Source organism: Mustela lutreola, chromosome 9 (assembly GCF_030435805.1).
Source record: "Mustela lutreola isolate mMusLut2 chromosome 9, mMusLut2.pri, whole genome shotgun sequence".
NCBI classification, from domain to species: domain Eukaryota; kingdom Metazoa; phylum Chordata; class Mammalia; order Carnivora; family Mustelidae; genus Mustela; species Mustela lutreola.
Window position 1 is genome coordinate 69,349,874 of NC_081298.1, and position 26,589 is coordinate 69,376,462.

The 26,589-nt window shown below is 36.9% G+C and overlaps 1 protein-coding gene across 8 annotated transcripts in view; it reads left to right on the top strand.

Annotated features, from left to right (window-relative positions):
- The window catches only part of THADA (THADA armadillo repeat containing), a 329,451-nt gene that overhangs the window by 77,730 nt on the left and 225,132 nt on the right, over nucleotides 1–26,589 (top strand). For all 8 annotated transcript variants that reach the window (XR_009344817.1, XM_059134619.1, XM_059134620.1 and 5 more), the window contains 3 exons: nucleotides 827–940; nucleotides 6,925–7,047; nucleotides 18,748–18,839. Coding sequence is in view for 7 of the 8 variants with exons in the window: in XM_059134619.1 (XP_058990602.1) it covers nucleotides 827–940; nucleotides 6,925–7,047; nucleotides 18,748–18,839 (329 nt within the window). In the remaining variant the exon portion in view is untranslated. The remainder of the gene's footprint in view (nucleotides 1–826; nucleotides 941–6,924; nucleotides 7,048–18,747; nucleotides 18,840–26,589) is intronic.

Below are 26,589 nucleotides of genomic sequence, written 5' to 3' on the forward strand. Positions count from 1 at the left end.
CACTAATCTGTTTTCTGCTTCTATAGATTTGCCTATTCTGGACATTTCATGTAAATGGAATCATATAATGTGTGGCCTTCCTGTCTGGCTTCTTTTCACTTAGCATGTTTCAGAATCCATCCATGTCGTAGCAAATATCAGTACCTCATTCCTTTTTATTGCCTCAGGTAGTTTGATATCCTATTTTTATGTTTATTGTGTATTAGCAAAATGTTAGACACAAAGTAAATGAGCAGCTCTTGAAAATTCAAGAGTAGGACCCCTTTGGAGTTTATAGTATTTTCTTTTGCTGCATGGAGTTTCCAGTGCTACAATTTGATACTCCTCCAGCTAGAGACTCTTCAGTAAAGAATTAAATAACTGACTAGTCTCCAGGGAGTTTCCAAATCCTTGCTAGAAATTTAATCCACAGGCTTTTTTTGTCTTTTAAGTAAAGAGAATTTTCTTGTTGGTAAATTTGTTATAAAAACTGCTTGCTTATTGTATCTGAGACCTGCTACCTAGTTATGGCCCTTTTTTTTTTTTTTTTAAAGATTTTATTTATTTATTTGACAGAGAGAGATCACAAGTAGGCAGAGAGGCACGCAGAGAGAGAGGGGGAAGCAGGCTCCCCGCAGAGCAGAGAGCCTGATGTGGGGCTTGATCCCAGGACCCTGAGATCATGACCTGAGCCGAAGGCAGAGGCTTAACCCACTGAGCCACCCAGGCGCCCTGACACCACGAATTTTTATAGGGGGATTTTGCATTTTGGGATTGATTCTGGGAAATAGCAAATAGGTATATGTAAAATCAGAGCCCCATTAATTTTTGCCTTGTTTTTCCATAGGCACTATTGGCATGTGAACCTAAGAAAGGCAAAATGGATTTGTTGAAAATAACAATGAAAGAGTTAATCACATTGGCTCGGCCTTCGGATGACTCACGGAGCACAGTCCCCCAGGTAATAATGAAATATACAAAGGCTGCTAAGAAGGCAGTGATTTTAAATCTTTAATGTACCAAAAAAAAAAAAAAAAAAAAAAAAGGGTATCTGCTGAAGATACAGAATTCTTGAAAATGGCGCTGGCATCTGATGCTTGATCTGAATTTGTTTTGTTTTGTTGGCCTTTCCCATCTATAAAATAAATCATTGCTGTAGTTGATATGTATTAACCAAAATGAAATCTTTTTAAACTCTAGTGAAAACATCCAGTTTAGATAAGATATTTTACAATACTGCCCTTGCATCTAAAATTTTTTAAATGAATGTACTATCACTTTAAAATTTCTTTGTGTGTTCTTTGAGTTGACAACACATTTTGTAATTCAGTAGCTGATCTTTCCCTAAAAGGACATGTCTATCCTTTGGTATATTTATATTTTAATTTTAGCTAATATTTAGTCTCTTTTAATCACCGCTGCGGCTAGGTTAAGTGTGTATGAGTGTGTCTGTGTGTGTGTGTATGAGTGAGAAGTTGGGGGAGGTAATCCTTGCAGCTCCACTCTACTCCATAATAGTAAATACCTTCAAGTCCATCTTGTGTAGGCTTTTTCAGTAAATGCTTTATAGTAAGACTTTCCTCCCCAATGGTAGGAGGCCCGGGCTAGGTCAGGGAACAGAAGAGCTGACACGTCAATCAAGTACAATACGTTCGTACATGTGGTTTTATTTCAGAACCTGTGGGAGGTGTCAAAGGGAGTCCATGGGCCAGAGTGTGATTAGTGGAAAAGGATGGTATTTATTTGCATATGGCACTTTCTGTCCTGTGACTATTAAATGTGAAATATCCTTATTTCTTGCAAACTTTTAAAGTGTTACTGATCACCTTTCAGAAGTTATCAGTCTTAGATTTTTTTCCAGCAAAATGTGAAAAATACAATTTGGTTCCATTTTCCTAGACTTCTACTTAAAGAAAGTACTATTTTTTATGAGAAAATCTGAAGATAATGGAGATTGATTTTAAATAGTGTTGGATAATTATTGTCCTACTCTGCTTCAAGATCATTCATGGCATTTTAGTGGTCATTTTTATTAACTTGATAAAATGTAAAAACTTTGTCTCTGACTAGTCTTCTAGGCATTCATTGATAATTTGCTTTCCTTCTCCCCTTCTGTGGTATATTTCTTATTATTTTTATTAGGCATCTATGAAACATTTCAGCATATAAAAATGTGCAGTGAACAATGAACATCCATGAAACCAAGTCAACCTGAAAAAGTAAAACTTGCTGATAGAATTGTATTGTTGTGGGCCTCTCTGCATCCTGTACCCCTTTCTCCCTTCCTCAGCTATAATCACTAATCACTCAGCTATAATCACTTCCTCAGCTATGCACATTTTTCATTATTTTATGACCTTTTTAAAAATAAACATAAATGGTATTATCCATACATCTTTTTAAAGTTTGGGTGTTTCCAATAGACATTATTTTTCAAGGTGAGTGAGCTGTAAGTTCGTTCATTGTAATTTCTTTCTTTCTCGCTCTCTTTTTTTTTTTATTGATTGGTTTTAGAGAGAGTGTGAGTAGGGTGGCATGGGAGAGGGAAAGGGGAAGGGGGAAAGAATCTGAAGTAGATTCAGGGCCAAGCTGGGGCTTGATTCCACAATGGCAGATCATGGCCTGAGCTGAAACCAGAAGTTTGACAATTGACTGAACCACATAAGCGCCCCAACTTCATTGTAATTTCAGAATGGTGTTTCATTATACTTAGTTTCTGCCTTTCTGCTTCATGTGAAATGGCTCTTTCCAGTTTTATTTCAGATTTATCTAATACCTGGCTAGCTTTAACATATTTTCATGTTTCATTTTTAGTCTTCTGGATTACTTCTGTGAACTGCCCATTCAAACACTTTCTGGGGAAGCCTGGGTGGCTCAGTTGGTTAAGCTGCTGCCATTGACTCAGGTCATGATCCCAGGGTCGTGGAACTGAGTCCCGCATCGGGCTCCTTGCTCGGCAGGGAGCCTGCTTCTCTCTCTGCCCCTGCCTGCCTCTCTGCCTGCTTGTGTGCTCGCTCTCTCTCTCTTCTCTTTGACAAATAAATACATAAATAAATTTTAAAATCTTAAAAAAAAAAAAAAACCACTTTCCGGCTGCCTTCAACTTGGTTATTTGCCTTTGTCATGTAGGAATTGGGGTTTGGCTGTTTTCAAATGATTTTCCTGGGGCATCTGGGTGGCTGAGTTGGTTAAGCATCTGCCTTTGGCTCAGGTCATGATTTCAGGGTCCTAGGATCAAGCTCTGCATTGGGCTCCCTGCTCAGGGGGGCGCCTGCTTCTCCACCTCCCTCTGCACACCAACTCCCCCTTTCCTGCTCTGTCTCTCAAATAAATAAATGAAAAATCTTTTAAAAAAAGGTCTTCCTAATAACAATATTCCTTTTTGGTTATTTGAGTTACACATACCTTCTCCCAACCTGTGGCTTCTTCTTTCACTTTGCTTACGCTGTTATTGCTGGAAGTTTTAAATTTAAATCAAGTGGAGTGTGTCAGCTTTTTCTTTTATGGTTTGTGCATTTGGATCTTGTTTAGAATACTCCAAGGTCAGAATGATATTTTACATTTTCTTTTTAAAGTTTTAGAGTTTTACTTCTCACATTTCATCTTTACACCACCTATAATTTGTTTTTGATTGTGTGTAAAATAAGAAAAAAATTTATTACTTTCCATTTGGATAATTAATATGCAAGCATTTTTGATACAGGATATCTTTTCCCCATGATTTGTAACATCCTTTTATCTTTCATGTACTATTTTTATTGATACGCATATCTGTTCGTGTGCTCTGTTTTATTGGTCTCCTAGTCTATCCCTGAGCCAAAATCGCTATTTAAGTTACTATCTTTTTAATAATTTTGGTATCTGGTAGGGTGAATCTCCCTTTTTCCCCTTTAGAATTATCTTAACTATATTTGTTCCATTGCATTTTCAAAGCTACAGAGTTGGCTTGTTAAGTTCAACAAAACCCCTTTTATTTTTTTTTATTTTTTTAAAAAAGATTTTATTTATTTATTTGATAGATAGATCACAAGCGGGCAAAGAGGCAGGCTGGGATTGGGGGGAGCAGGCTCCCTGCTGAGCAGAGAGCCCCATGTGGGACTCGATCCCAGGACCCTGAGATCATGACCTGAGTCGAAGGCAGAGGCTTAACCCACTGAGCCACCCAGGCAACCCAACAAAACCCCTTTTAGAATTTTGGTTGGAATTTAAATTTATTGATTTGTTTGGGGAAAATGCACTGAATATAAGCACAACAGTAACCAAAAAAATTAATTGCACTTGTACAAACTGGCAGTGTACAATATAATCTCTAAAATATCATTTTTAGTCACTAGAAAAATTAAATCTCACAAAAGGTCTATAAGACTTATAGAAAATTATTTTAAAAAATAATGGAAGACACACAAGAAGATCTGAATAAATGGGAAAAAAAGCCATGCTCATGGATTGGAAAATTCAATATAAAAAAAGAAGTCATGTCAGCAATTGCTGTACTACAATTAATGACTTAGATGTAAATTCTTTTTTTTTCTTTTTAAAGATTTTATTTATTTGACAGAGAGTGAGAGATCACAAATAGGCAGAGAAGCAGACAGAAAGAGAGAGGGGAGGAAGCAGACTCCCTGTGGAGCAGACAGCCCGATGCAGGGCTCGATCCCAGGATCCTGGGATCATGACCTGAGCCAAAGGCAGAGGCTTTAACCCACTGAGCCACCCAGGCGCCACTAGATGTAAATTCTTTTAGATTTTCTTTATGGATAAACATATCCTCAGTGAGTAATGCTAAACATGTTTTACCTCCTAATTCTTATTCATAGGACATTTTTCTTAATTCTTCTGGCTGGACCCTGTAGTATGGTTTGTATAGAAATGGAGATAGCAGGCGGCCTTCTATTGTTTCTAATATTTGCTATAGGTTTAAATCTATCTTGTATCTCATTGAGGAAATAAAATTTTATTGAACGCTTTCAAGTGTCTTTTGAGATAAATGGTTCTTTTTAGAATTTGCAAATATGAAGATATTGATTTTTTTCATACAATACCATCTTTGCCTACAGGCCAACCCACAACTTTGACATTTTTTAAATACATTTTATACATTATACATTTTTTTATACATTCACTTAAAAGTTTTTTAAAAATATTTTTGCATATTTTCACTGGATTCATAAGTGAGACTGACCTGTGGTTTTCTTTTATTGTGTTGTACCTGTCCTTATTTTTTATGTAAAATTTTTATTGAATTATAACACTACAAAGACATGTGTATATCATGTGTACACCACAGTAGAGTTCACGAGGTGAACACATTTGTGTGTAGCAAGAGACAGAACTAAATTTTAGTACCTGAAAACCTCCTCATGCTCTCTTCTCATGCTACCTTTTCCCCAAGGGTGACCACTAGCCTAACTTTAACACTTCAGTTTTAGTTTTATCTGTTTTTTTTTTTTTTTCATTTTAAATAAATCAAATCATACACTATACGCTCTTTTGATATAGTTTCTTTTGACCAATGGTATGTTTATAGTATCCATCCAAATTGTGATTTATTCATTTTCATTTTTTTATAATATTTTATAACTTCTTCATTCTTCTGTTGATGAACATTTGGTTAGTTTTTAAATTCGGGTTATTAAGAGTAGTACTATTACAAATGTTCTCATACATGCCCAATGGTGAATATATGTGTACATTTCTGTTTAGTAGATACCTAGGAGTGATTATCGGGTGTTGTATATTAAGCTTTGGTAGGTATTACCATTTACCCAAAATAGTTGTCCTTACTTTGTATTTATAGCCAGGCTATGTTAGACTGACAAAATAAATTCGGGAGTCTTTTCTTCTCTAAATAGTTTATGTAAATTAGGATTATCTATTCTTTGAATATTTGATAGAATTCATACATAAAATCATGTGGGTTAATTTTTTGGTAATTGTTGTAGTTATTAGGTTGGGTTTTTTTTTTGTTTGTTTTTGGTCTCTGGGTAGGATATTTATCTATTGATTTCCTTTTGCAGTACTAACATCTATCTAACTTTTTAATTTCTCCTTGAATTTGTTTTGATAAATTCTGTTTCTTGTAAAAGTGTTCATTTTTACTTAATTTTCTGAATTGATTAGGGTAGTGTTATTCATAGCGGTATTCTTACTTTTACTTTATTCTCTATCTGTAGTCATGTCATCCTTGGTATTCTCATGATACTGCTTATTTTCTTCTCTCTCTTCTTGGTTAGTTAGAAGTTTGTTTCTATTTCAAAGTATCAGCTTTGGGTTGCTTTTTTCAAATTTTCTGCTCTTTTAAATTTTTTCTCTTTTGAATTTATTGTTCTTTATCATCTTTATTGGACACTTAGCATATTCATTTTTAGTCTTTTTTTTTAAAATAGAAGCATGTAAGGCATGCATTTGTTTTAAGTTCTACTTACAGTGCATCTCCCAAATGTTGATGTGAAGTATTTTCATTGTTATTCAGCTCTAAATATTAAAAAAAGGGTTTTTTTTTGACCAGTGTTTTAAAAAAGTATCAGTTTTAAATATATTTAAAGAAATCAGTGTCTAACTTAATTCCACTGTAATCAGAGTATAATCTCTAAGATTTTAATTGTTTGGTATTTGTTGAAATTTTTATTTGTGGCTAGGTTTGAAGTCATTTTTAAAAAATAAATGTTCCATGTGTACTCTAAAAGAGCATTTTGTCTCTACTTGGTAGGTTCAGGATTTTGTGTATGTCCCTTGGATCAAGCTTTTTTTATTGCATTGTTCAAATCTTACTTTAGAAAAATTGACTCAGATACTAGTTGTTTTATTAAAATCTGCTCTTTCATTTGCGGATTATCTATTTCTCACTGTAATTAAATAATTTTTTTTTGAGGTTAACTATTAGATCTGTACAGATTTAGTACCATGGTCTTTGACCCACAACTAATTTTCAGATTTTTATTCTAGGTTCATGCTTTAAATATCCTTAGAGCCTTGTTCAGAGATACACGTCTGGGAGAAAATATTATTCCGTATGTTGCTGACGGAGCTAAGGCTGCAATTCTAGGCTTTACATCACCAGTCTGGGCGGTAAGTGCTTTTGCCATTTATTTTCATTGACTTAATTATATTTCTGAGTAGGTTTTAATAAACTGTTATTTATCTTTTTTGTTGGCTTTTTAGCCATAACTCTTTGTTTTCTTATTGAAGTGATTGCTTTAGAAGTTTTAGCATATATCTTAAGCATCACAGTCATCCCTCAAGTGGTATTATATCACTCCGTTGAAGTATAAGATTTTGTAAGAACCTATTAATGTATACTTCTATTTCTCTCCTTCCAATCTTTGTGCTCTTTTTTTTTTTTTTTAAGATTTTATTTATTTATCTGAGACCGATATCACAAAGGGTAGGGTTAGAGGGAAGTGTAGAGGGAGAAACAGACTCCTGCCTGAGAAGGGAGCCTGATGTGGGACTTGATCCCAGGACCCTGGCATCATGACCTGAGCCGAAGGCAGATTCTTAATGACTGAGTCACCCAGGTGCCCCAATCTTTGTGCTTTTATTACACATTTTATATATATATACATACATATATGTATATATATAAAGTACATATATTTATATATATATATTTTATATATATAAAATACACTTTTATGTGTATTATAAACCCATACTACATTGTTATTATTTTTGTATAAATTGTCATTTATTTCTTTTTTAAAATTTACCATTTTAACCATTTGAAAATGTGTAGTTCGGGGCATGAAGTGCACTTGCAGTGTTGTGCAGTCATCCCTGCTATTCGTGTTCAGAGCTTTTTCATCATCCTAAACAGGAGCTCTATGTCTGTTGAACAGTGTCTCCTCCTCTCTCTTCCCGCTGCCCCTACTAACCTGTTCAGTTTTTGTATCTGGATTGTTTCACTTAACATAGTGGTTTCAAGATAGTATGTGTCATAGTTTCATTCCTTTTTAAGGCTGAGTAATATTCCATTATGCATATATTTAACATTCTGTTTACCCAGTCATCTGTTGATAGGCATTTAGGTTGTTTCTTTTTGGCTATTGTGAATAGTGCTGTAATTGTATTACTGAGTTTCTGATTTCAATTCTGTTGTATCTATCATATGGTAATTCTATGTTAAGCTTTTTGAGAAACGGCCAAACTGTATTCTGTAGTAGCCATGCCATTTGATTCTTCCATCAGCAATGCTCAAGAGCTCCATTCTCCTAACATCTTTGCCAACACTTGTTAGTTTCTCTTCCGTTTCTTTGTTTTTTGATAATAGCCATCCTAGTGGGTATGAAGTAGTATCTCATTCTGGTTTTGATTTGCATTTTCCTGCTGGTCAATGATGTTGAGCTAGAAGCAGAACAACTCTTAATCTTTCTTTTGGATGCTGTGGACTCTGGGTATCAGCGTGTTGAGTAAGTGCTATAAATACAGTCTATCAAAAGGTAAAAAACAACAATAGCAACAAAAACTGGGTGGCTCAGTCAGTGTAGCATCTTTGGCTCAGGTCATGATCTCAGGGTCCTGAGACTGAGTCCTGAGTTGGGCTCCTTGCACAGTGGGGAGCCTGCTTCTTCCTCTGCCTCCTCCCACCTCCTACCCCCCCACCCGCCCTGTCCGTGCTCTCTCTCTCTCAAATAAATAAATAAAATCTTAAAAAAAAAAAAAAAAAAAAACAGACGGAAAAAACAAAGGGAAAAACCCCCTAAGTATTAAAACGGAGGAGGTTAAATATTCAGTTACCTTTTTTCTTTTTTTTTTTGCGATATGATCACTGTCCAGAAACTTTTAGACTGAGAACTCTAAAGATAGTAGACAATACGCAGGATAGTAGTTGTTGGATTTAAGACGGTCATCTTTCCTGATTCTTGGGAGAAGCACCATGAATTTACTGTTTTCCTTCCAGAATAAAGGAGACTAACCTGTGGCTTATGTTTGACATGTTGCTTTAAAAAAAAAAGACTGGCAAAGGGAGAGGAGGAAAGAAGCTAGACCTTAATACATTACCTGCAGAATGGAGAGTTTGCTAGAATGGCAGGGCTTCCAGTCAGTGATCTGCACAAACCATTTTATAACTCTGCGATAAGCCTCTAATTGAAGGTCAGCATGTGGTAGTGTAGCTAAAGACACAGACTCCCAATGTAAAGAGGAATCCTTAAGGTTGCCAACTTCCGCCTGGAAAATTGGGCATCTTCCTGTAAGAATAATGAATGTCTAAAATTCTGTCTAGGAGCATTGCCTAACTACTCCCGAGGACACAGTGTTTATCCTCTGCATTTACAGGAAACAGAGCAGTACCTGTGTACCTTAAGTAGAGTCATAGAGGTAGGAATGTGGCTTGACCATCCGGAAAACTAGAGATCATAAAACTGATTGCCAGAAATATCAATATTGTTTTCGTTAAGCCGTGAATTTAAGATGAACAAAGAAATGCTTTCAGAGAATGAAACCTGGTGACTTTTCCAACATTTTAGCAAAACTGAAAGTATGAAAAATGAGTGGCTGTTTTTTTTTTTTTTAATTTTTTTTTGAGACCTTTTAAGACAGTAACACGTTTACTGCAAAAATTTTGAAAATAAAGAAAAGCATAAGAAGAAAAGTGAAAGTCCCCTGTTTAACTACCTTATAGGTATAGCATTCTGATATATTTTCTGCCTTTCTTTTAATGTGGGTTCTATGTATGTGTAGTGCTCAGATACACACATATATCCACAGAAGACTGCATAAGTACATGTAAGTGCTCATGTGTAGTTTTATTTTCGGGACTCTTCCCTATTAACCCTGGTTTTGAAGAATTTTTTTGGGTCTTTTCAGTTTGCTGTACTAGAGGAAATAAACATCATAATGACCAATCCTGTGTCTTTAGTATATTGATTGTTGTGTTTTTTTCCTTATAAAAAATTAATCTAAGATAGGCCGAATTATAAATCAACATAGTCCGTGAACGCGAAGAGGGCTTTATTTTAAAACAATTAACATTTACAACAGTTTAAAGCAGCTTACCACAGGATTCTCTGTTGAGGTCATTTAGAGAATGATTTTTTTCTGAACACATGTGAAATATGGTTGAATTTACAGAAACCTAATTTGTGTGTATCTTCTCAGGAATGGATCTTGGGCCTAAAGGTCGCTACATCTGTACTTCTGACTTTCCTGTTTTTCCATGTTGGAGAGGAAAAAAAAACTATACACACACAAATGAAATTAACTTAATTTTGTAGTAAAGGAACATTTTTCCAATAAGCATCCATATACAATTTTATTTGTTTTTACACATTCCTCAGTCTTTTTTATTGAGACCATAGAAGTTTTTCAATCTCTGCCATCTCTTAGGCATTTTTAAAATATAGGGGTAAGGTATTGTTGTAAACATATTAGGCATTAGGAACACCTATTGTGTTGCAGATACTTCAGTAAACACTAAGAAATACATGGATAAATAAGACACAATCATCATAATGGCTGTCTTGTTGAAGATTTTCTGTGTGCCTGACATCATTTATTTTGAAAATCTCAGTTAATGCTTAGAACAGACTTGTAAAGTAGATTCTATTATTATAATCCCCGTTCCCAGATAAGGAAGACAAGCCTCAGAGAGGCAAAACAACTTTGTCTAAGGACATACAGCTATTATCTGTATGACTCCAGAATCTGTGATATTATAGGGAATGTTTTTGGTGTTGTTACAGGAATACAGAGAAGGTGTAAACACACCTACCTACCTTGTAAGCTTTTGGTCTTGTTCCTTAGAAAACAAAACTGGAAGTATTATCTGGGTGCTAAGGTTTTATTGAATGGTACAAACCACAGCAGCAAGAATGAAGAAATAAAGAGAAGAGGTGAGACAAGGGAGGAAAGTCATTGCTGAACAGGTCTTGACCTTGCCAGAAAACTGAGCTAATTGTCTGGTCACGTGAAAGATCTTCTAGGCCACGTGAAACTACCACCTCTTGGAACAGTCCCATCTCCTCTCTCTTACTATTAAAGGTTAGCACTTGGGGCATTAACACAACTTGGGCAGGAGTTGGTACAACATTTGGACAGGTGTGAGAGAAGGCAATTCCCATGCCCTGTGATGTAGTGTGTCATCTGAGTCTGAAAATGGCTGGATGAGCCAGAGCCTCTGTGGGTGTAGTTGGGACAGACCTGGGGTTTGAAACTGTGGCTCTCACTGCTGTTGAAAAACCCTTCATGACAGAGTTTCTAAATAGGGGAGTAGAGGCATCTGATCACTGTAGTTAAGAATGGAGACTCAAAACTGGCAAGACTTATAGGGAAAGTGGAAGACTAATTTGGAAATTATTGTAGTAGTTCTGCCAAGAGATGATGATGGCTCAGAATGGAAAAATATTAGTAAGAATGGTGACATGTGATGACCTTTGACACGTATTTTAGAGATGAAACTAGTTAAGTTAAAGAACCCGGGTGGCTTAGTCAGTTAAATGTCTGATCCCAGAGCCCTGGAATTGAGCGCTGGGCTGGGCTCCCTGCTTAGTGTGGAGTCTGCTTCTCCCTCTTCTTCTGCCCCTGTCCCTCACTCATGCTCTCTCTTTCTCTCTGAAATAAATAAATAAAATCTTTAAAGAAAAATTATGTAAGGGTAATTTATAGGTACATATATGGGAACTAAGATACTTCTGGGCAATCCCTTTTTTTTTGTTCAGCAACTGGAAAACCTGATCTTCTTTCCTTGCATCCTCATTACAGGCAGCTAACTCATCTTCCCTGCTTGCCCAGAAACTCCACTGAGTATGCATTTTAACATCCTACTAAGATCCACACTGAGCTTATATTTCTATCTGGTATGTTTTTAGTTTCTTCCCTCAGGCCAGCTCTGGTCTACAATATGCAGTGGGTTTCAGAGGAGGAAAAGGAGCCTTTTACGTATTCCCAGGAGCGCGGCCATGTATCTATGCTCTGTTGGCCCCAGCATGTCCAGGGTCTCGGGTAGTTGTGCGTTTGCCACCAAGGGGCCAGGCTGAAGGCTGTGTGGTGCTTAAATCTAGCCCTGCTCTACTCATTACACTACAATCCCAGTACAGCTTTGCTGGATTACAGATGAGGGATTTGGGACCTAAAGTTTTAAGTGTCTTTTTCAAGGTCACATAGCTAAGAAGGGATGAAAGACAAATAAGAATCCATATCTCCTTGAGTTTTTTCAGAAAGTATTTTTTTCTACTGTAAACTGGCGCCGTGTACACTAGACAAAATATTTCCTATTACATGCAGATCCATTCTCAGGGACGTGACCATCTGTTAAGGGTGAAGGTGTAACGTGTATAAGTGACGATGCCACATAGTGATTGCTCATGAGAGGTTCTGCTTTACCATTTAAAACTATTTGTCAAGGGAGCATTTATGTTATATAAGAAGAGCCATACACTCATAATAAAAATGTATTATCTGCACATATACATATACACATGTGTACACACTTCTACACACACACACACACACACACACACACACTGCTTCGTGAAACCTAATTTTGATTTCTTTTACCAAATCTTTCTATATTTTACACAAGTCTGTGTGGTTAGCTTTTTCATGCTAGAAAGAAAAATATATGTACTTAGTGAATAGAAGGGAAAAAATTGATAACCATTGTAGCTGAGTATCGAGTCTTTATCAACCATATATTGGGGGCTTGATGGAGAAGGTGGTAAGCAAACAGGAAGATTTTCTGGTATTTTCCTTATGATAAGAATTAATTATAACGAGTTATTTGGCAGCCATTCTATTCTGTCCATTTTTCACTTGACTACTATTTTTTCCTATAGTTATTCTCCTTTCTACTTGTTTTCTCCTTGATCCATCCTTCCCAATCTGGGCATGTTTTCCTTGTTGTTACTGTGAAGAGTTTTTCAAGATATATGGGCGCTGGTAGTGACCCTACCCACATTGATAGGGTTTCAGTGGTTCATATTACCATCTTCTATCAGTGATTTAGGAATTGGTAATGCAGTTTGTCAGTCCGTCTCCACCTCTCTCCCAATTGTACTTCTACATAATTTCCTTCCTTTATTAGCTTTATAATGGATGGGGACAAAAATATGGACGGAGTATTAGAAAATAAAAAGGAGAACTTTAACCAGATGTCCTGGAACCATTTACACTATTGTAGCAAAACAGAGGGACACTCTCCTATCTTAAGTAACCAATAGTGTCTTCCACGCTAGTTATTTTCTCTATATTCACATTCATGTTTTTAATGTTATGCTATATAACTTCTACACATTTAAAATAACGAGTATATATTTCAACATATGAAAATCAATATAATACACCATATGAATAGACTAAAGGACAAAACCACATGAGCATCTAAGCAGATGCAGAAATCCAAACACCATTTCGTGTTATAAATGCTCAATATACTAGGAATGGAAGGGGACTTTCTCAACCTGACAGAGGATATCAATGGAAAACCTGTAGCTAACAACACGCTGATGGTGAAAGACTGAAAGCTTTCCTCCTAAGATCAGGAATAGGACAAGGATATCAACTCTTGCCATATCTATTCAACATCATACTAGAAGTTGTAGGTAAGGCAGTTAGGCAAGAATAAGAACTAAAAATCAACCAAATTAGAAAGGGAGATAACTTACCTATTTTTCAATGACACTCTCCTATATAGAAAATCTTGAGGAACACACACACTTACTCACACACATACAAAACCATTAAATAATTAATCATTAACAAGTTCATCAAGGTTGTTGGATACAAGATTAATATATAAAAATCGATTGTATTTTTACACACTAGCAATGAAGAATCCACAAGTGAAATTAAGAAAAGATTCCATTTGTAATAGCGTCAAAAGGAATAAAGTACTTAGGAATACTAAGTACTCTTTAATAAAGTAATATTCTATTTAAGAAAAGAAATATAAGACTTATATGCTGAAAATTACAGAATATTTTTGGAAAGAAATTGAAGAAGCCTTAAATGAAGTGGAAAAAACTTCATGTTCATGGACTAGAAGACTTCATTAATACTGTTAAGATGACAATACAATATTAAGACGACAGTACTCCCCAAATTGATCTACAGATTCTATCTACCTACCTATCTATAGTCAATATATATTAAGTATATTAATATATATAAATATATCAATATATAAATTCAATATATATTAAAATCTCATCTGAATTTTTTGAAGACATTGACAAAGTCATTCTAAAATTCAGATGAAAATGCAAGGGACTCAGACAAGCCAAAACAATCTTGGGAGGAAAAAAAGAGGACTCACATGCTCAAATTTCAAAACTTACGACAAAGGCAACAGTAATCAAGATAGTGTGGTACTGGCATTAGAATAGTCATTTATAAATCAATGTAATAGAAGTAAGCATCCAGAAGTAAAACCTAACATTTAGTAAAAAAGACAATTCAGTGGTGGAAAGAATAGTCCATTCAGCAAATGGTACTGGGACAACTGGATGTACTACATGTGGAAGAATCAGCTTGTTTCCTGTCTTAAACCATATTTAAAAAATAACTCAAAATGGATCAAACTCCTAAACGTAAAAGTTAAAATGGTGAAGCTTTTAGAAGAAATTAACTGTCAATCTTTGTGACCTTGGATTAGGTAACAGTTTCTTAGGTATGACACCCAGAGCACAAGCAGCAAAAGAAAAGTGGTAAATTAGACTTGATCAAAATTTAAAATGTCTGTGTTTCAAAGGATACCATCAAGAAAATGAAAATATTTGCAAATCATGTATCTGATATTTGGTTAGTATATAAAATATATGAAGAACTCATTTTTTTTTTTTTTAAAGTAGGCTCCATGCCCAGTGTGGAGCCCAAAATGGGGCTTGAAGTCATGACCCTGAGATCAAGACCTGAACTGATGAAATTAGGTTGGATGTTCAACCGACTAAGCCACCCAGATGCCCCAGGATATATAAAGAATTCTTAAAACTCAGTGAGAGAAATTACCTCAGCCCAGGAAAAAAATGGGCAAAGAATTTGAAATTATTTCTCCAGAAAACATATGTGAATATACAATAAGCGCATGAAAAAGTGCTTAACCTCATTATTTAGTATGGAGATGCAAATCAAAACCACAATGAGATACCATTTCACATCCATTTAGAATAGTTATAATAAAAAAAGGTGGACAATAACAATTATTGGGGAACACTTGGAGAACTGGTGAAATGGGAACCCTCATACATTGCTGGTGCAAATGTAAAATGGTACCACCACTTTGGCAGGTCCTCAAAAGTACAGTTACTGTTACTAGGGGGAGAGTCTGCATTGTGTAAATGGAGATCTTGGTTCTTGGATTCTCCATGAAAGATTTACATGAGGGTCCACACTTGGATCAAGACAGCCAGAAGGAAAGTAGCAGGCACAAAGCAGTTTATCAAGGATGTTACACTCTCAAGGTGGGAGATTGGGCAGGCTCAGAGGTGGCAGCTATACTGGGATTAGGGCTATCTTTTCTTTTTATGTTTGCATAGGTTGTAGGTCACAGCTAGGGCAGTGTCCAACTGCGGTTGTTTCCAATCATCCAAGGGACTCCTAGGGAGGGGGAGTTTTTGACCCTGCAAGGTTCTTGCCAGAACTGTCAGGGCTATATTTTGCCATGGGGATAAATCAGGGGTGGATTGAAGAGACCACAGTGTGAGTATATTTTAATAAATGTTACTCTGGGGGCAGAGATTGAAGAGAAGAGCCCATGTTCTGTACCTGTGGCCCTTGGTTTGTTAGCCCTATCGTGTTGGAAGCTGTGAGGCCAGGATGTTAAAAGCCACAAAGTCAGGATGTTGTGCCCCAGGCTTTTAATGTGTCACCTCTTTATCATCACCTTTGTCTCCACCTCATGTCTGACTGTCTACTCTATCATTACCATATGACCCAGCTGTACCATTTCTTCCTGTATACCCAAAAGAAATGAAAACAAACACGTTCACACAAAAACTTGTAGTGTTCATAGCATCATTATCCATAGTAGCCCCCAGATGGAAATAACCCAGATGTCCATCAAATGACGAGTGGATTATAAAAATGTGTTATATCCATGCAATGGCATAATATTTGGCTGTGTAAAGGAGTGTCCTACTGAGACATGCTGCAACATGGGTGAACCTTGAGAACAGCTAAGTGAAAGAAGCCAGACAAAAAGGGCTGCATATTGTATGATCCTATGAACATGAAATGTCCAGAATGGGCAAGTCCATAGAGACAGAAAGTAGATCAGTGCTTGCCTGCTGGGGGAGGGTGCATAATGACTAATAATGTGTATAGGGTTTTATTTTGGAGTAATGACAATATTGTGGCATTAGGTGGTGGTAGTTTCCTGGTTTGTGAATATAGTAAAAACCACCAACCAGTACCCTTTAATATGGTGAATTTTATGGTATGTGAATTTTATCTCAAGAAAAGGAAAATTAGTTTTCTTTAATGTCTTAAAAGATTATTATTTGGTGGCCTTTGGGGGCTGCTATGGCATTAACTCATTATTCTGCAAACTGGTAAATTTATGTGTAGTAATCCAGTAACAGGGTAACTAAAGAGCAGATGAGGGGAAAGTTTACTTTCTGAAAGTTGTCACTAATTAATGGTAGAATATCAGCATGTTGCTACACCTCCTGAAACAGACAATGATGACTATTGGCTGCTCATGTGGGAACTTGATACTGAAGGGATCAGACTACTACTATTGGAACCCTCGGATCTCTCTTAATACTACTGAAAGACTGGCTCCTGCCTCCAGCTTATTGAATCAGACAAGGGATTTTCTCTCTGGCCGTTCCCATTCACTTCGTAAAGCAGTCCTCTAAGTTTTGATTAAGGGGTGCCTTGGCACTCGTGCTCTTTCATCTCCTGGAACTCCTATTTTAGTTTGACTGCATCTGGCAGCCTTTGTTAGAAAGTTTGGTTTAGGTCAGGATGGAATTTGTGTTTCTATTTTTCTTTTTTTGTTTTTGTGCGATACCTGATGGGAGCAGGATTTTTGTATGACTTTACCAAGTCATCTTAAACCCAAAATCTTTGGGCACTAAGTCAGTAGACCAGGTGAGAGATAATCAAGATCTGGATTAGAGGATGATCTAGATCATGGCTCGAGGCCATGTTCACAGTGTAACAGGATAGATTGATTCGTTGTTTAGGGATATTGGGGCATGTGGTAGGTGCTTCATTAATGTTTGTTGATTGTGGAATGACCATATGTGAACTTGTCCAATTTTAGGTCTCATTGTAATATTGGTATGAATTACTCCACTTTGGTAGGAATTGTAGTCCACTCCTAGAGTTAACCATGCATGAACTGAGTCAGCCTTGGGCTTCTAGAGGAGAGGTTGCAAACTGGTGATGGATAGGTCAAATCTAGCCTACAACTATGTTTTATTTGGCCTCCTCAGTGTTTGTTGTTGTTGTTGTTTTTTCCTTTAATTTGTTGCCAACATTTCAAAATAGTGAGATTTCACATAAAAACTGCGTTTTCTGGCTTCTCTTGAAAAGGCAGATCTGGCAACACTGGGCTTACATCCCCTCCTGTGACTCAGCTGAAGCTGAATGGTGACTGAATTAGTCCCAGTCCTGTGCTGCCCCTGCCACTCACTGGTCCCTGTGGGCATTTGAGTTTGTGACCCTTGGAGCAGTGGTTGCAGGCAACTATACATAAATCTTCCATTGTTACTTTTAATTACCTTTCTTCTCATGTTGCTGTTTAAACATACCATATAATTATGAGCCCTATTTCAGTAGCATATAGGTTCTGTGTTGGCTGTAAGTGTGTCTTCTATATATTCTCCATGATGCTGGTATCGTTCTTATACACTGTGGGAAACTCAATACGTATTTGTACATCTCTGCTCTGATTTGGCAAGGTAATCCAGGAGGCCCAATCGGCCATGGCATTCCAGACAGTTTTATGATAGAACAAAACATCTTGACACATTAGTTTGGAAATATGTATCTCCATTATTACATTTTTAAAAAAGGTTTTATTTACTTGCTTGTCAGAGAGAGAGAGAGCATGCACAAGCAGGGGAGAGTCAGGCAGAAGGAGAAGCAGGCTCCCCTGCTGAGCAAGGATCCTGATGTGGGACTGGATCCTGGGAGCCTGGGATCATGACATGAGCTGAAGGTTGATGCTTAACCAACTGAGTGCCCCAGGCATCATCATCATCATCATCATCATCATCATTATTATTATTTTGAAGAAATGATTTATGTTTATTAATGATAGTTCCCTCTTATTTTTCTTAACCAGTTGTCTCATATGACTATAGGGCTAAAATTCATTAAATTACTACATTGTGGAGTTAATAAACAACATTTTGGATATTGAATATTTTCTTGGCTGTATTAATTAATGTGGATTGAGTAAGGTCTTATAAATATTTCCCATAGGTAAATGATTATAAAAAATAAGTAGAAAGAGCTGAGCTCTTTCAATATCAAGGGATATTCCTTGTCAGAAACAATACAGGAAAATGAATTTAAAAAAAAATAAGGTTATTTGATGACTCAAGGACAAAAAAATAAAATAGTTGGTGGTAATGTTAGAAGTACAGGAAAGAGCTGTGTTGTGTGCATGTGGTTGGATTACAGAGCTTAGTGTAAGAGGAAGTCATTGAGTCAGTTACTATACAGTTTTTGAAAATTATTTCATGAACACAAACCATATTTGCTTTAGCCCCACATTAGCCAATTGGGTAAGGACTTTGAATGTCAAGTTTGAACATTGTAAATGTTGGTTTCATGCCATGTATATTTCTTAACCCTTATTGTGCATTATTTTTACATTAGGTGAGAAATTCATCCACACTTCTTTTTAGTACCTTGATCACAAGAATATTTGGAGTTAAAAGGGGAAAGGATGAACTTTCCAAAAAAAATAGGTAAGCTTCATCTAATGCTGACTTTACTTTTTACAAAATATTGTCCTGGCCAAAAATAATTTTTGGAAATTTGCTTACTTTTATGGATTCATCTAGAGCATAAAACTATTAAAATGATATGGTAAATTAACCTAGGCTGCCAAATTCTAAGCTCTTGGGCAAAAATACATACTGTTTAAATAAGTGGACCTTTCAAAGCAACAAAAATACAGCAAGGTAGCAAGGGCTGAAATGTTGAGCTTGTTTCTCAGTGCAACAGCTGAAGTTTTTTTCTTTCTTTGCATTTTCAGGTATTCCTGAAATGTCTTAAACTGCTTTTTCTTGATGTGCTAACCAAGTACTAGCTTGTGTAGTATCTTTGCTTTTTTCTGTAGCCAAGGGGAGCAGTTACAGATAGATGCTGGCCACACGGAATAACCAAAGTTTTTTTTTTTTACTTTTAGGTCTTCAGTATTATGGTATTTCTTTCTTTCTTTTTTTTTTTTTTAGTATTATGGTATTTCTTTAAGATGTTTTCTTTAAGATGTTTTTAAGGTTTTCTTTTTTAATGTCTGAGAGGAGATTTATTGAAATACTTTAATGATGCATCATTTTTAGGTCTAAAACACAAGTTACTTTTGTTGGTCTTTAAAGAAGAGAAGTTTTGAATAGTTGTTTCTTCAGTACTTGGGAAGATTTGATGGTAGTCTAGTGGCTTGCAAAAGTTGACACTAGATGTCACTGTCGTTGCATGTTTACTTACTTTCTTGATTTCATTTAGGATCCAAATAGGCCTCGTACTTTCTCTTAATGATCTGTAACTAAAGCCCTATTCTTCTCCTACCTAAAAAGGCTAATAATCACACTTTTTAATTTAGGTTTTAAGCTGTTATTTGTTAAAATATTTTCTTGTGATGAGGTGAGTTTTAGGAATTGGAAAATGTCATGAAATATATTTTATGATGCACTGTTGATAATTCTAATGAAACTTACTGATAGTTCTGAATTGTCATTTAAATTGCTACTTATCACCCTATGAAATTTAACAAATATTTAAAAAGAAACCAAGGGCTCTAAGGATGAATTTTCTGAGTATATTCAGGAAATACTGAAGAGTTGTTATTGTTTTAATCAAGTTGTATTTTTTTTTTTTTTTAAGATTTTATTTATTTATTTGACAAGTCAATCACAAGTAGGCAGAGAGGCAGGCAAGGAGAGAGGAGGAAGCAGGCTCTCTGCCAAGCAGAGAGCCCGATGCAGGGCTCGATCCCAGGACCCTGGGACCATGACCTGAGCGTAAGGCAGAGGCTTTAACCCACTGAGCCACCCAGGCGCCCCTCAAGTTGTATTTTTAAAATAATGCTAACATTATTCCTTTGAAAGGATGATTACAATTTTTACTATTTAGCCAGTTTCTAAAGAAGTTCTTCCTCTCAGTAGTTTGAAATCACTAATACTTGTTTCTCCTTAGCTTTCTTTATTTTGTTAATAATTCTAAAAAGTATTAAGGTTTAAAACAATTGGGTCAGGGACGCCTGGGTGGCTCAGTTGGTTAAGCAGCTGCCTTCTGCTCGGGTCATGATCCCAGCGTTCTGGGATCGAGTCCCACATCGGGCTCCTTGCTCGGCGGGGAGCCTGCTTCTCCCTCTGCCTCTGCCTGCCATTCTGTCTGCCTGTGCTCTCTCTCTCTCCCTCTCTCTCTGATAAATAAATAAAATCTTTAAAAAAAAAAAACAATTTGGTTTATGGCATCAATAAAGTATGAGATAATTAACAGTGAAGTTATTATTTAAAACTGAACGTGATAGTGAAGAAATGCTTTTTTCCCTTTTACTTTTTAGAAAGTGAGTGAATCTCAGATGTGCACACAGATTTTACTATGTATAGGAGAAAATCATCAGATACATTCCATTTAGGTTACATCTGAAGGAGGGTAGAAGGTTAACACAATGAAACCACACAGCTTTAATCGTTTTGCCAAAGGCATGCTGATGGGAGCTGCCACTATAAATTCATTCTTCTTAGATGGGGAAGGTTACAAAATATGTAACTTTCCTAGAAAGAGGGAAATGGGATATTCATATAATTGTTTGAGTAAAGTTGAAAGGTGAAATGAAGGAATTAAGAAATTACTAATTTTTTTTCTAATGTGATGAACATGCTTGGTAAGAAAGAGCATTTATTAATCTGAAGATTGGTCTATATCATTATGTATACAAGGCTTCTGTTCTCTGTTTAGTTCTTAAAGAGTATGGAAGTTTCCTGGAAGTATCCACTAGATTTGCTCTTCAAAACCTTTAGTGTCTGGGGCGCCTGGGTGGCTCAGTGGGTTAAAGCCTCTGCCTTTGGCTCAGGTCATGATCCCAGGGTCCTGGGATCGAGCCCCGCATCGGGCTCTCTGCTCAGCAGGGATTCTGCTTCCTCCTCTCTCTCTGCCTGCCTCTCTGCCTACTTGTGATCTCTGTCTGTCAAATAAATAAATAAAATCTTTAAAAAAAAAACAAAAAACCTTTAATGTCTTAAATTAGCTATTATTTGTAGTGGTTATTCTATTCATAGTTTGTTTAATTATGTCACTTTTTAAAAAATGTTTATAGCCCTGTTCCCTACAATATTAACTCCCTGAGGGCAGAAACTTTGCCATCTATTCTGTGATATATAGTGGGTATGTTAAGAATACTAGTAATAATGAGGTCTTGTTGATGGTTTACTCAACTATCGAATAACTACGCTCAGCTGATGAGACGCCACAGGCCAGTTAAGTCTACTTTCACAGCCACAGATTATTCTGCACACGGTTTCGCAAATGTATGCTCTTGGTCAGAAGGGAACTGGTCATTAAAAAGAACATCTGCCTTTCCCATCTAGTGAGGAAAAAAATGTCGATCTTGGAGTAAACAGACTTGGTTTCTAGGCATTTTGATGCCGCTAGAGATGACTTTAGTAAACTCCCTTATTCTCTTTGTACTTCAATATCTCCATCTATGTAACAGGAATAATAAGATTGGTGCTCTGTACTCGTAGGGCCGTGGTGGGGATAAAACAAATGATTAACTGTTCATTTGCTTTTTTTTTAAATGTTGGAAGTTGTAGTCCTGGGTGGTTCAGTCAGTTGGGTGTCTGACTCCTGGTTTCAGTTCAGGTCATGATCTCAGGGTCCTGAGATCCAGCCCCAAGTGGGGCTCTGAGCTCAGCACAGAGTCTGCTTGTCCCTGTCCCTCTGCTCTTCCCCTGCCTCACATGTGCTTTCTCTCAAATAAATAAATAAAATGTTAAAAAATAAAATGTTGGAAGTCCTACACAATTAGAGACAGAGTTTACTTTTTTCTGTTACCGCTTCTATTAAAGTGCTCATCCCACCTTAGAATTACTCTGCAATTTTTGAGGACAGAGTCAGTATCTTATCCATTTGTATACCTGGTACCTACCATATGTGTGGCATAAAATAGGCACACAAAAATAGCTGCTTAAAGAGCAAGTCAATTTTGTTACTAGAGGAGAGATAAGAAACCTGGTTTCTATTCCTTGCTTTGTTGCCATATAGACACGATTACCAACTGAGACAAATTAGTTAACCTCTCTGGGCCTTGGTTTTCTCCAAGATAAGAGATTTGGACCATCCTGGAGGTCTCTTATTTTTATAAAATACTAAGCTATGGCTTTATGTAATTGTTACTAAAATTGTGGGTTTAGTGAACTGCTCTATCCCCAGTTCCTCAAACTGTACCTGCCTTGTAGTAGGTACAAGGAGCCCTGGTAATGACTGGACTATAGAGCTCTTTAGTCTTGTTCTAGATGTGTTCCTCGGATTATGAAGAATGAGAAAACTTAAGTTTCACTTGGTTTTTTGAAAATAATGTTACAGCATTTTAATTGGCTAAGTCTTTTTTCCTTTCTATTTATTTCTCCCTGACTGACTTGGCCTGACAGAATGAATCTTTGATCCCATGCAGAAGCAGAACCTGCACAGTTCTGTGATCTGGGCAGTGTGCTAGGCGTTCCAAAATGGCCTCCATCTGCAGTGTCATGAGTGGCCGCCCCTCGATAGTTCCTTGTTCCTTAGAGGGCAGGAGCTAAACCAGTGATCTTTAGGTCTTTCTCTTTAGCCTCTGCAGCTATATTACCTTCAACTACTCTAGTTTCAGGTAAATGACAAATGTCAATATATAGCAGTCTGAAAACCTTATTTTAGATTTTGCCAAAGTTTCATTTTGGCCCTCAGTGTAGACAGTATTCTGTAGCGCTTGCTTTCTCTCTGTATTGTATTTTATTTTTATCTATCTATTTGTTTATTCATTTATTTGTGAGGGAAAGAGAGAGCGTGTGTGTGCGCGCATGCGTGTGAGTGGGGGAAGGGGCGGAGGGAGAGAGAGATTCTTAAGCAGGTTCCATGCCCAGCACAGTGCTGCATCTCAGGCCACTGACTGTATGACCTAGGCTAAATTGAAGAGTCAGACACTTAACCAGTTGAGCCACCCACGTGCCCCTCTCTCTTAATTTTAAATCAGTTAGTCAGTGAGAATTTGTAAGCATGTGTCATGAACTCATTACTGACACATTAAAGGAGTACATGAGAAGTATAACACTTGGATCTCACCTAAGGAACTTACATTTTAGCTAAAGGAACAAAAATTGCTATTTGCAAAAGATGCAAGTAGAAGACAAGTTGTAATAAGTGGCTGCACAGTGTGACATGAGTACTAGATGCACTAGAAAATCATTAGTGGGAGAGCTGCATGGAATATTCGGGGGAAGTAGTGTTCCTTATAAAGCTTTGGGAATGAGTAGATTTGGGGTACATGGAAACAGGTAGGTTGAAAGATGGAACAATAGAATAATCTTGTTTTTTGTGTTGTTATAATAGTCTCTATTCTGTCTTGTTAGAGAAAGCTCATTTTTAAATTGATAGCTTGGGATGGTTTAGCACAGTCTCAGAAAAATATGCTTATAAAAGCCAGTCCAAGTAAAATAATTTCTAATGACTGTGTTAAGAGATGTTGAATTGTATTTATTTCACTTGCCAGGGTGTAAACTAGAGACAATTATTTTAGTTATTTCTCCTAACATCTTAGTTGTATAGGTCTGGAAGGATCCTCCGAGGGGCATCTGATCTAGTCTATCCTCTGCTTATAGATGGAGTTTGAAGCAGTTTCCAGACAAACTGGCTTCTTTCCTGTTCTTCATGTTTTCTAGGAAAAGAGATTCCACAAGTTTCTGTGGTTACCCACTCCATTGTTTAGGAAATAATTGGATTCTCAAAATTGAAATTGAGAGCTGTAGGGCAATTGGGTTTTTATATTTTAGAGAATGTAATTATTAAATTCAGAATAGCTTATTTGCTTTGAACTATTTAATAGTTTGCAGCAAGCGCCTATTTGGCCAAACTGAAAATCAAAATTTTCTTTGACTGTGGCCAGGATAATCTTAACATCCTCAGACCCAAAGGATTCTCATTTTCTCCATTTAAAAAATATTTATTATGCATTTCCTCTGGGCCAGGCCCTCTGCCAGGCACTGAGATCCAAAGATGAATCAGACATGCGCTTGGTGCTGGGGAAACCGGCCGTCTCACAAATACCTATGGTTCTCTGCTGCGGGGCGGTCTCTGTTACATGGGTGCAGAAGGAAGCGTGTATACCTTCAGTGCCTGTTTGTGTGCTTGGCATGGCTGGACCCTTTGTGGGTGTCTAATTTAGCCTCCACCATAGCCTTGCAAAGTGGAGAGTCATCCTAATTTCACAGAGGAGTAAACTAAGGTTAGTCAGATGTAGTTATTTGCCTGAGGCCATACAGCCAGCAAGTAGCAGAACTAGAACACAGGTCAAGTTCTTTTTGCAGAGTGCATGCAGATTTACAAACCAGTGCACATTAGCCCCTCATGAGCAGTGAGTTACCTTTTTAGAGTCTGCTTTAGGTTTTACGTTTGTAGTCAGACCGTGGGAAATGAGCCACTTCACCTAGGGTCTCAGTGTACAGTAAGACTCTCCCATCTCCCATATGGCCTGTTGATTTTAGGAGGAAAGGTGGGAGGGGCCAATGGAGAAACTTGTTCTGAGGTAACTAGGAGACCCTTTCTTTGGATGTCAGAAGACTTTGTATACCTCTGTCCCATGGATGTTCTCTTCCTGGGGAACTTAACACTGTTTTCTTACAGATAGAGGTGAGGGAAGAGCATGTCACAAGGCTTCTAATGTCCTACTATAGCATTAGGAATGTAGAAATCTTAGTTTTCTGGTTGGCAAGTAGGCGATGAATTAAATTACCTCAACAGGATATCTGTGTGACTACAAGACATTTACCTCTTGTGTTCAATGATAGTTTAGTGCTATAGGGAGAAGATTTGGGGGTTTTGTGATGATGATCCTTGTCTAAGGTATGATGTCTTCTAGGCTTAACCTAATGTTTTTCAAGTCTGTGCTTTTCATTCATATCTTTAACAGAAATGATAGGGACACCTGGGTAGCTCAGTTGGTGAAGTGCCTGCCTTTGGCTCAGGTTCTGATCCCAGGGTGCTGGGATCGAGTGCCGGGTTGGTCTCCCTGCTCCATGTGGAGTCTGCTTCTCCCTCAGCCCCTCCCCTCCACTTGAACTTGCTTGTTCTACTCCCTCCCTCCCGCCATGTACTCTCTCAAATAAATAAATAAAATCTTTTTAAAAATGATAATAATAGCTGTTACTAGTTTTTATCTTTGAGAGGACCTAAGGTGAAAACTGAGGTATGGAAAAGTTGAGCAATTCGCTGAAGGTCACACAGGTAGTGCCAGAAATGAATTTAGTGATTACTTTTAGTTCACACAAAGCTCAACTAGAACATTTTTTAAAAACCAGCTGATTATTTATAAGTGGTGTTTCTGTTGGCAACAATAATACTAGTTGAGATTCAAGTAATTTGACCTTAAATTAAGAGCCCCAGTGTTTTGATATGGTCTGGAGGTGTCATTCATGCATTTTCCACAGTTGTTCAAGAACATTCAGTCTGGTTCTTTAGGCTGGGTTGATAAATGAGTATTTTGGGGGACTGAGAAGAAAAGTACATGTCTTATGTAACCTTTGTTGAAAAGTCCTTAAAATCAGAATTTAAGTCTATACTGACACTTTGGCCTACTGGAGGGTTTCATGTTTCAAGTTTTTGTTCATTCTTAGGTTCATGGATCATAGGTAGGAAAACCACAAATAAAAATTTTAACCAAAAAAGAAGCTCTTAAAAAGAAATATGTTCATGAACTTGAAGTGGGAATTAGTCATTGTGTTCTTAAATATTGACTCTTGCGTGGACCAAGTATTCTTCGTTCCTAAGTACTGCTTCAGGCCATTGCCTTCTTTAATAACTAAGGCATTGTTGCTGTAGTTTGAGCATGTTCTATGGAATTTTGGCAATGCATGCATCCTCTCTCTGCATCTTAGTAAAAGCATGAGTAAATATTTTTTCTTAGCTTTGGTATTTTTGTAGCTTACATTTTATATGAACCAGACTAATATAATGTAATACCAGGATTACATAATTTAAGACGTCAGGATTGCTTCCAGGACTATGAGATAAAGTCTTCCTTTATCAGGGGTTTTACAAGCAGTATTTGTTGCTCATTCAGTACCTGTAGAGGAATACCACAGAGCTATTTTCCAAATGAGAAAATGGAGTCAAAGAGGTTAAAGCCAGAGGGAATTGTTTCTTTAGAACTTGGGTAACATTTTTTCTTTATTCAGAGCTTGGTCCTTATAACTACTGATTTAGTAATGTATAGGTTTAGAAATCCCAGGAATTTCCAGTTAT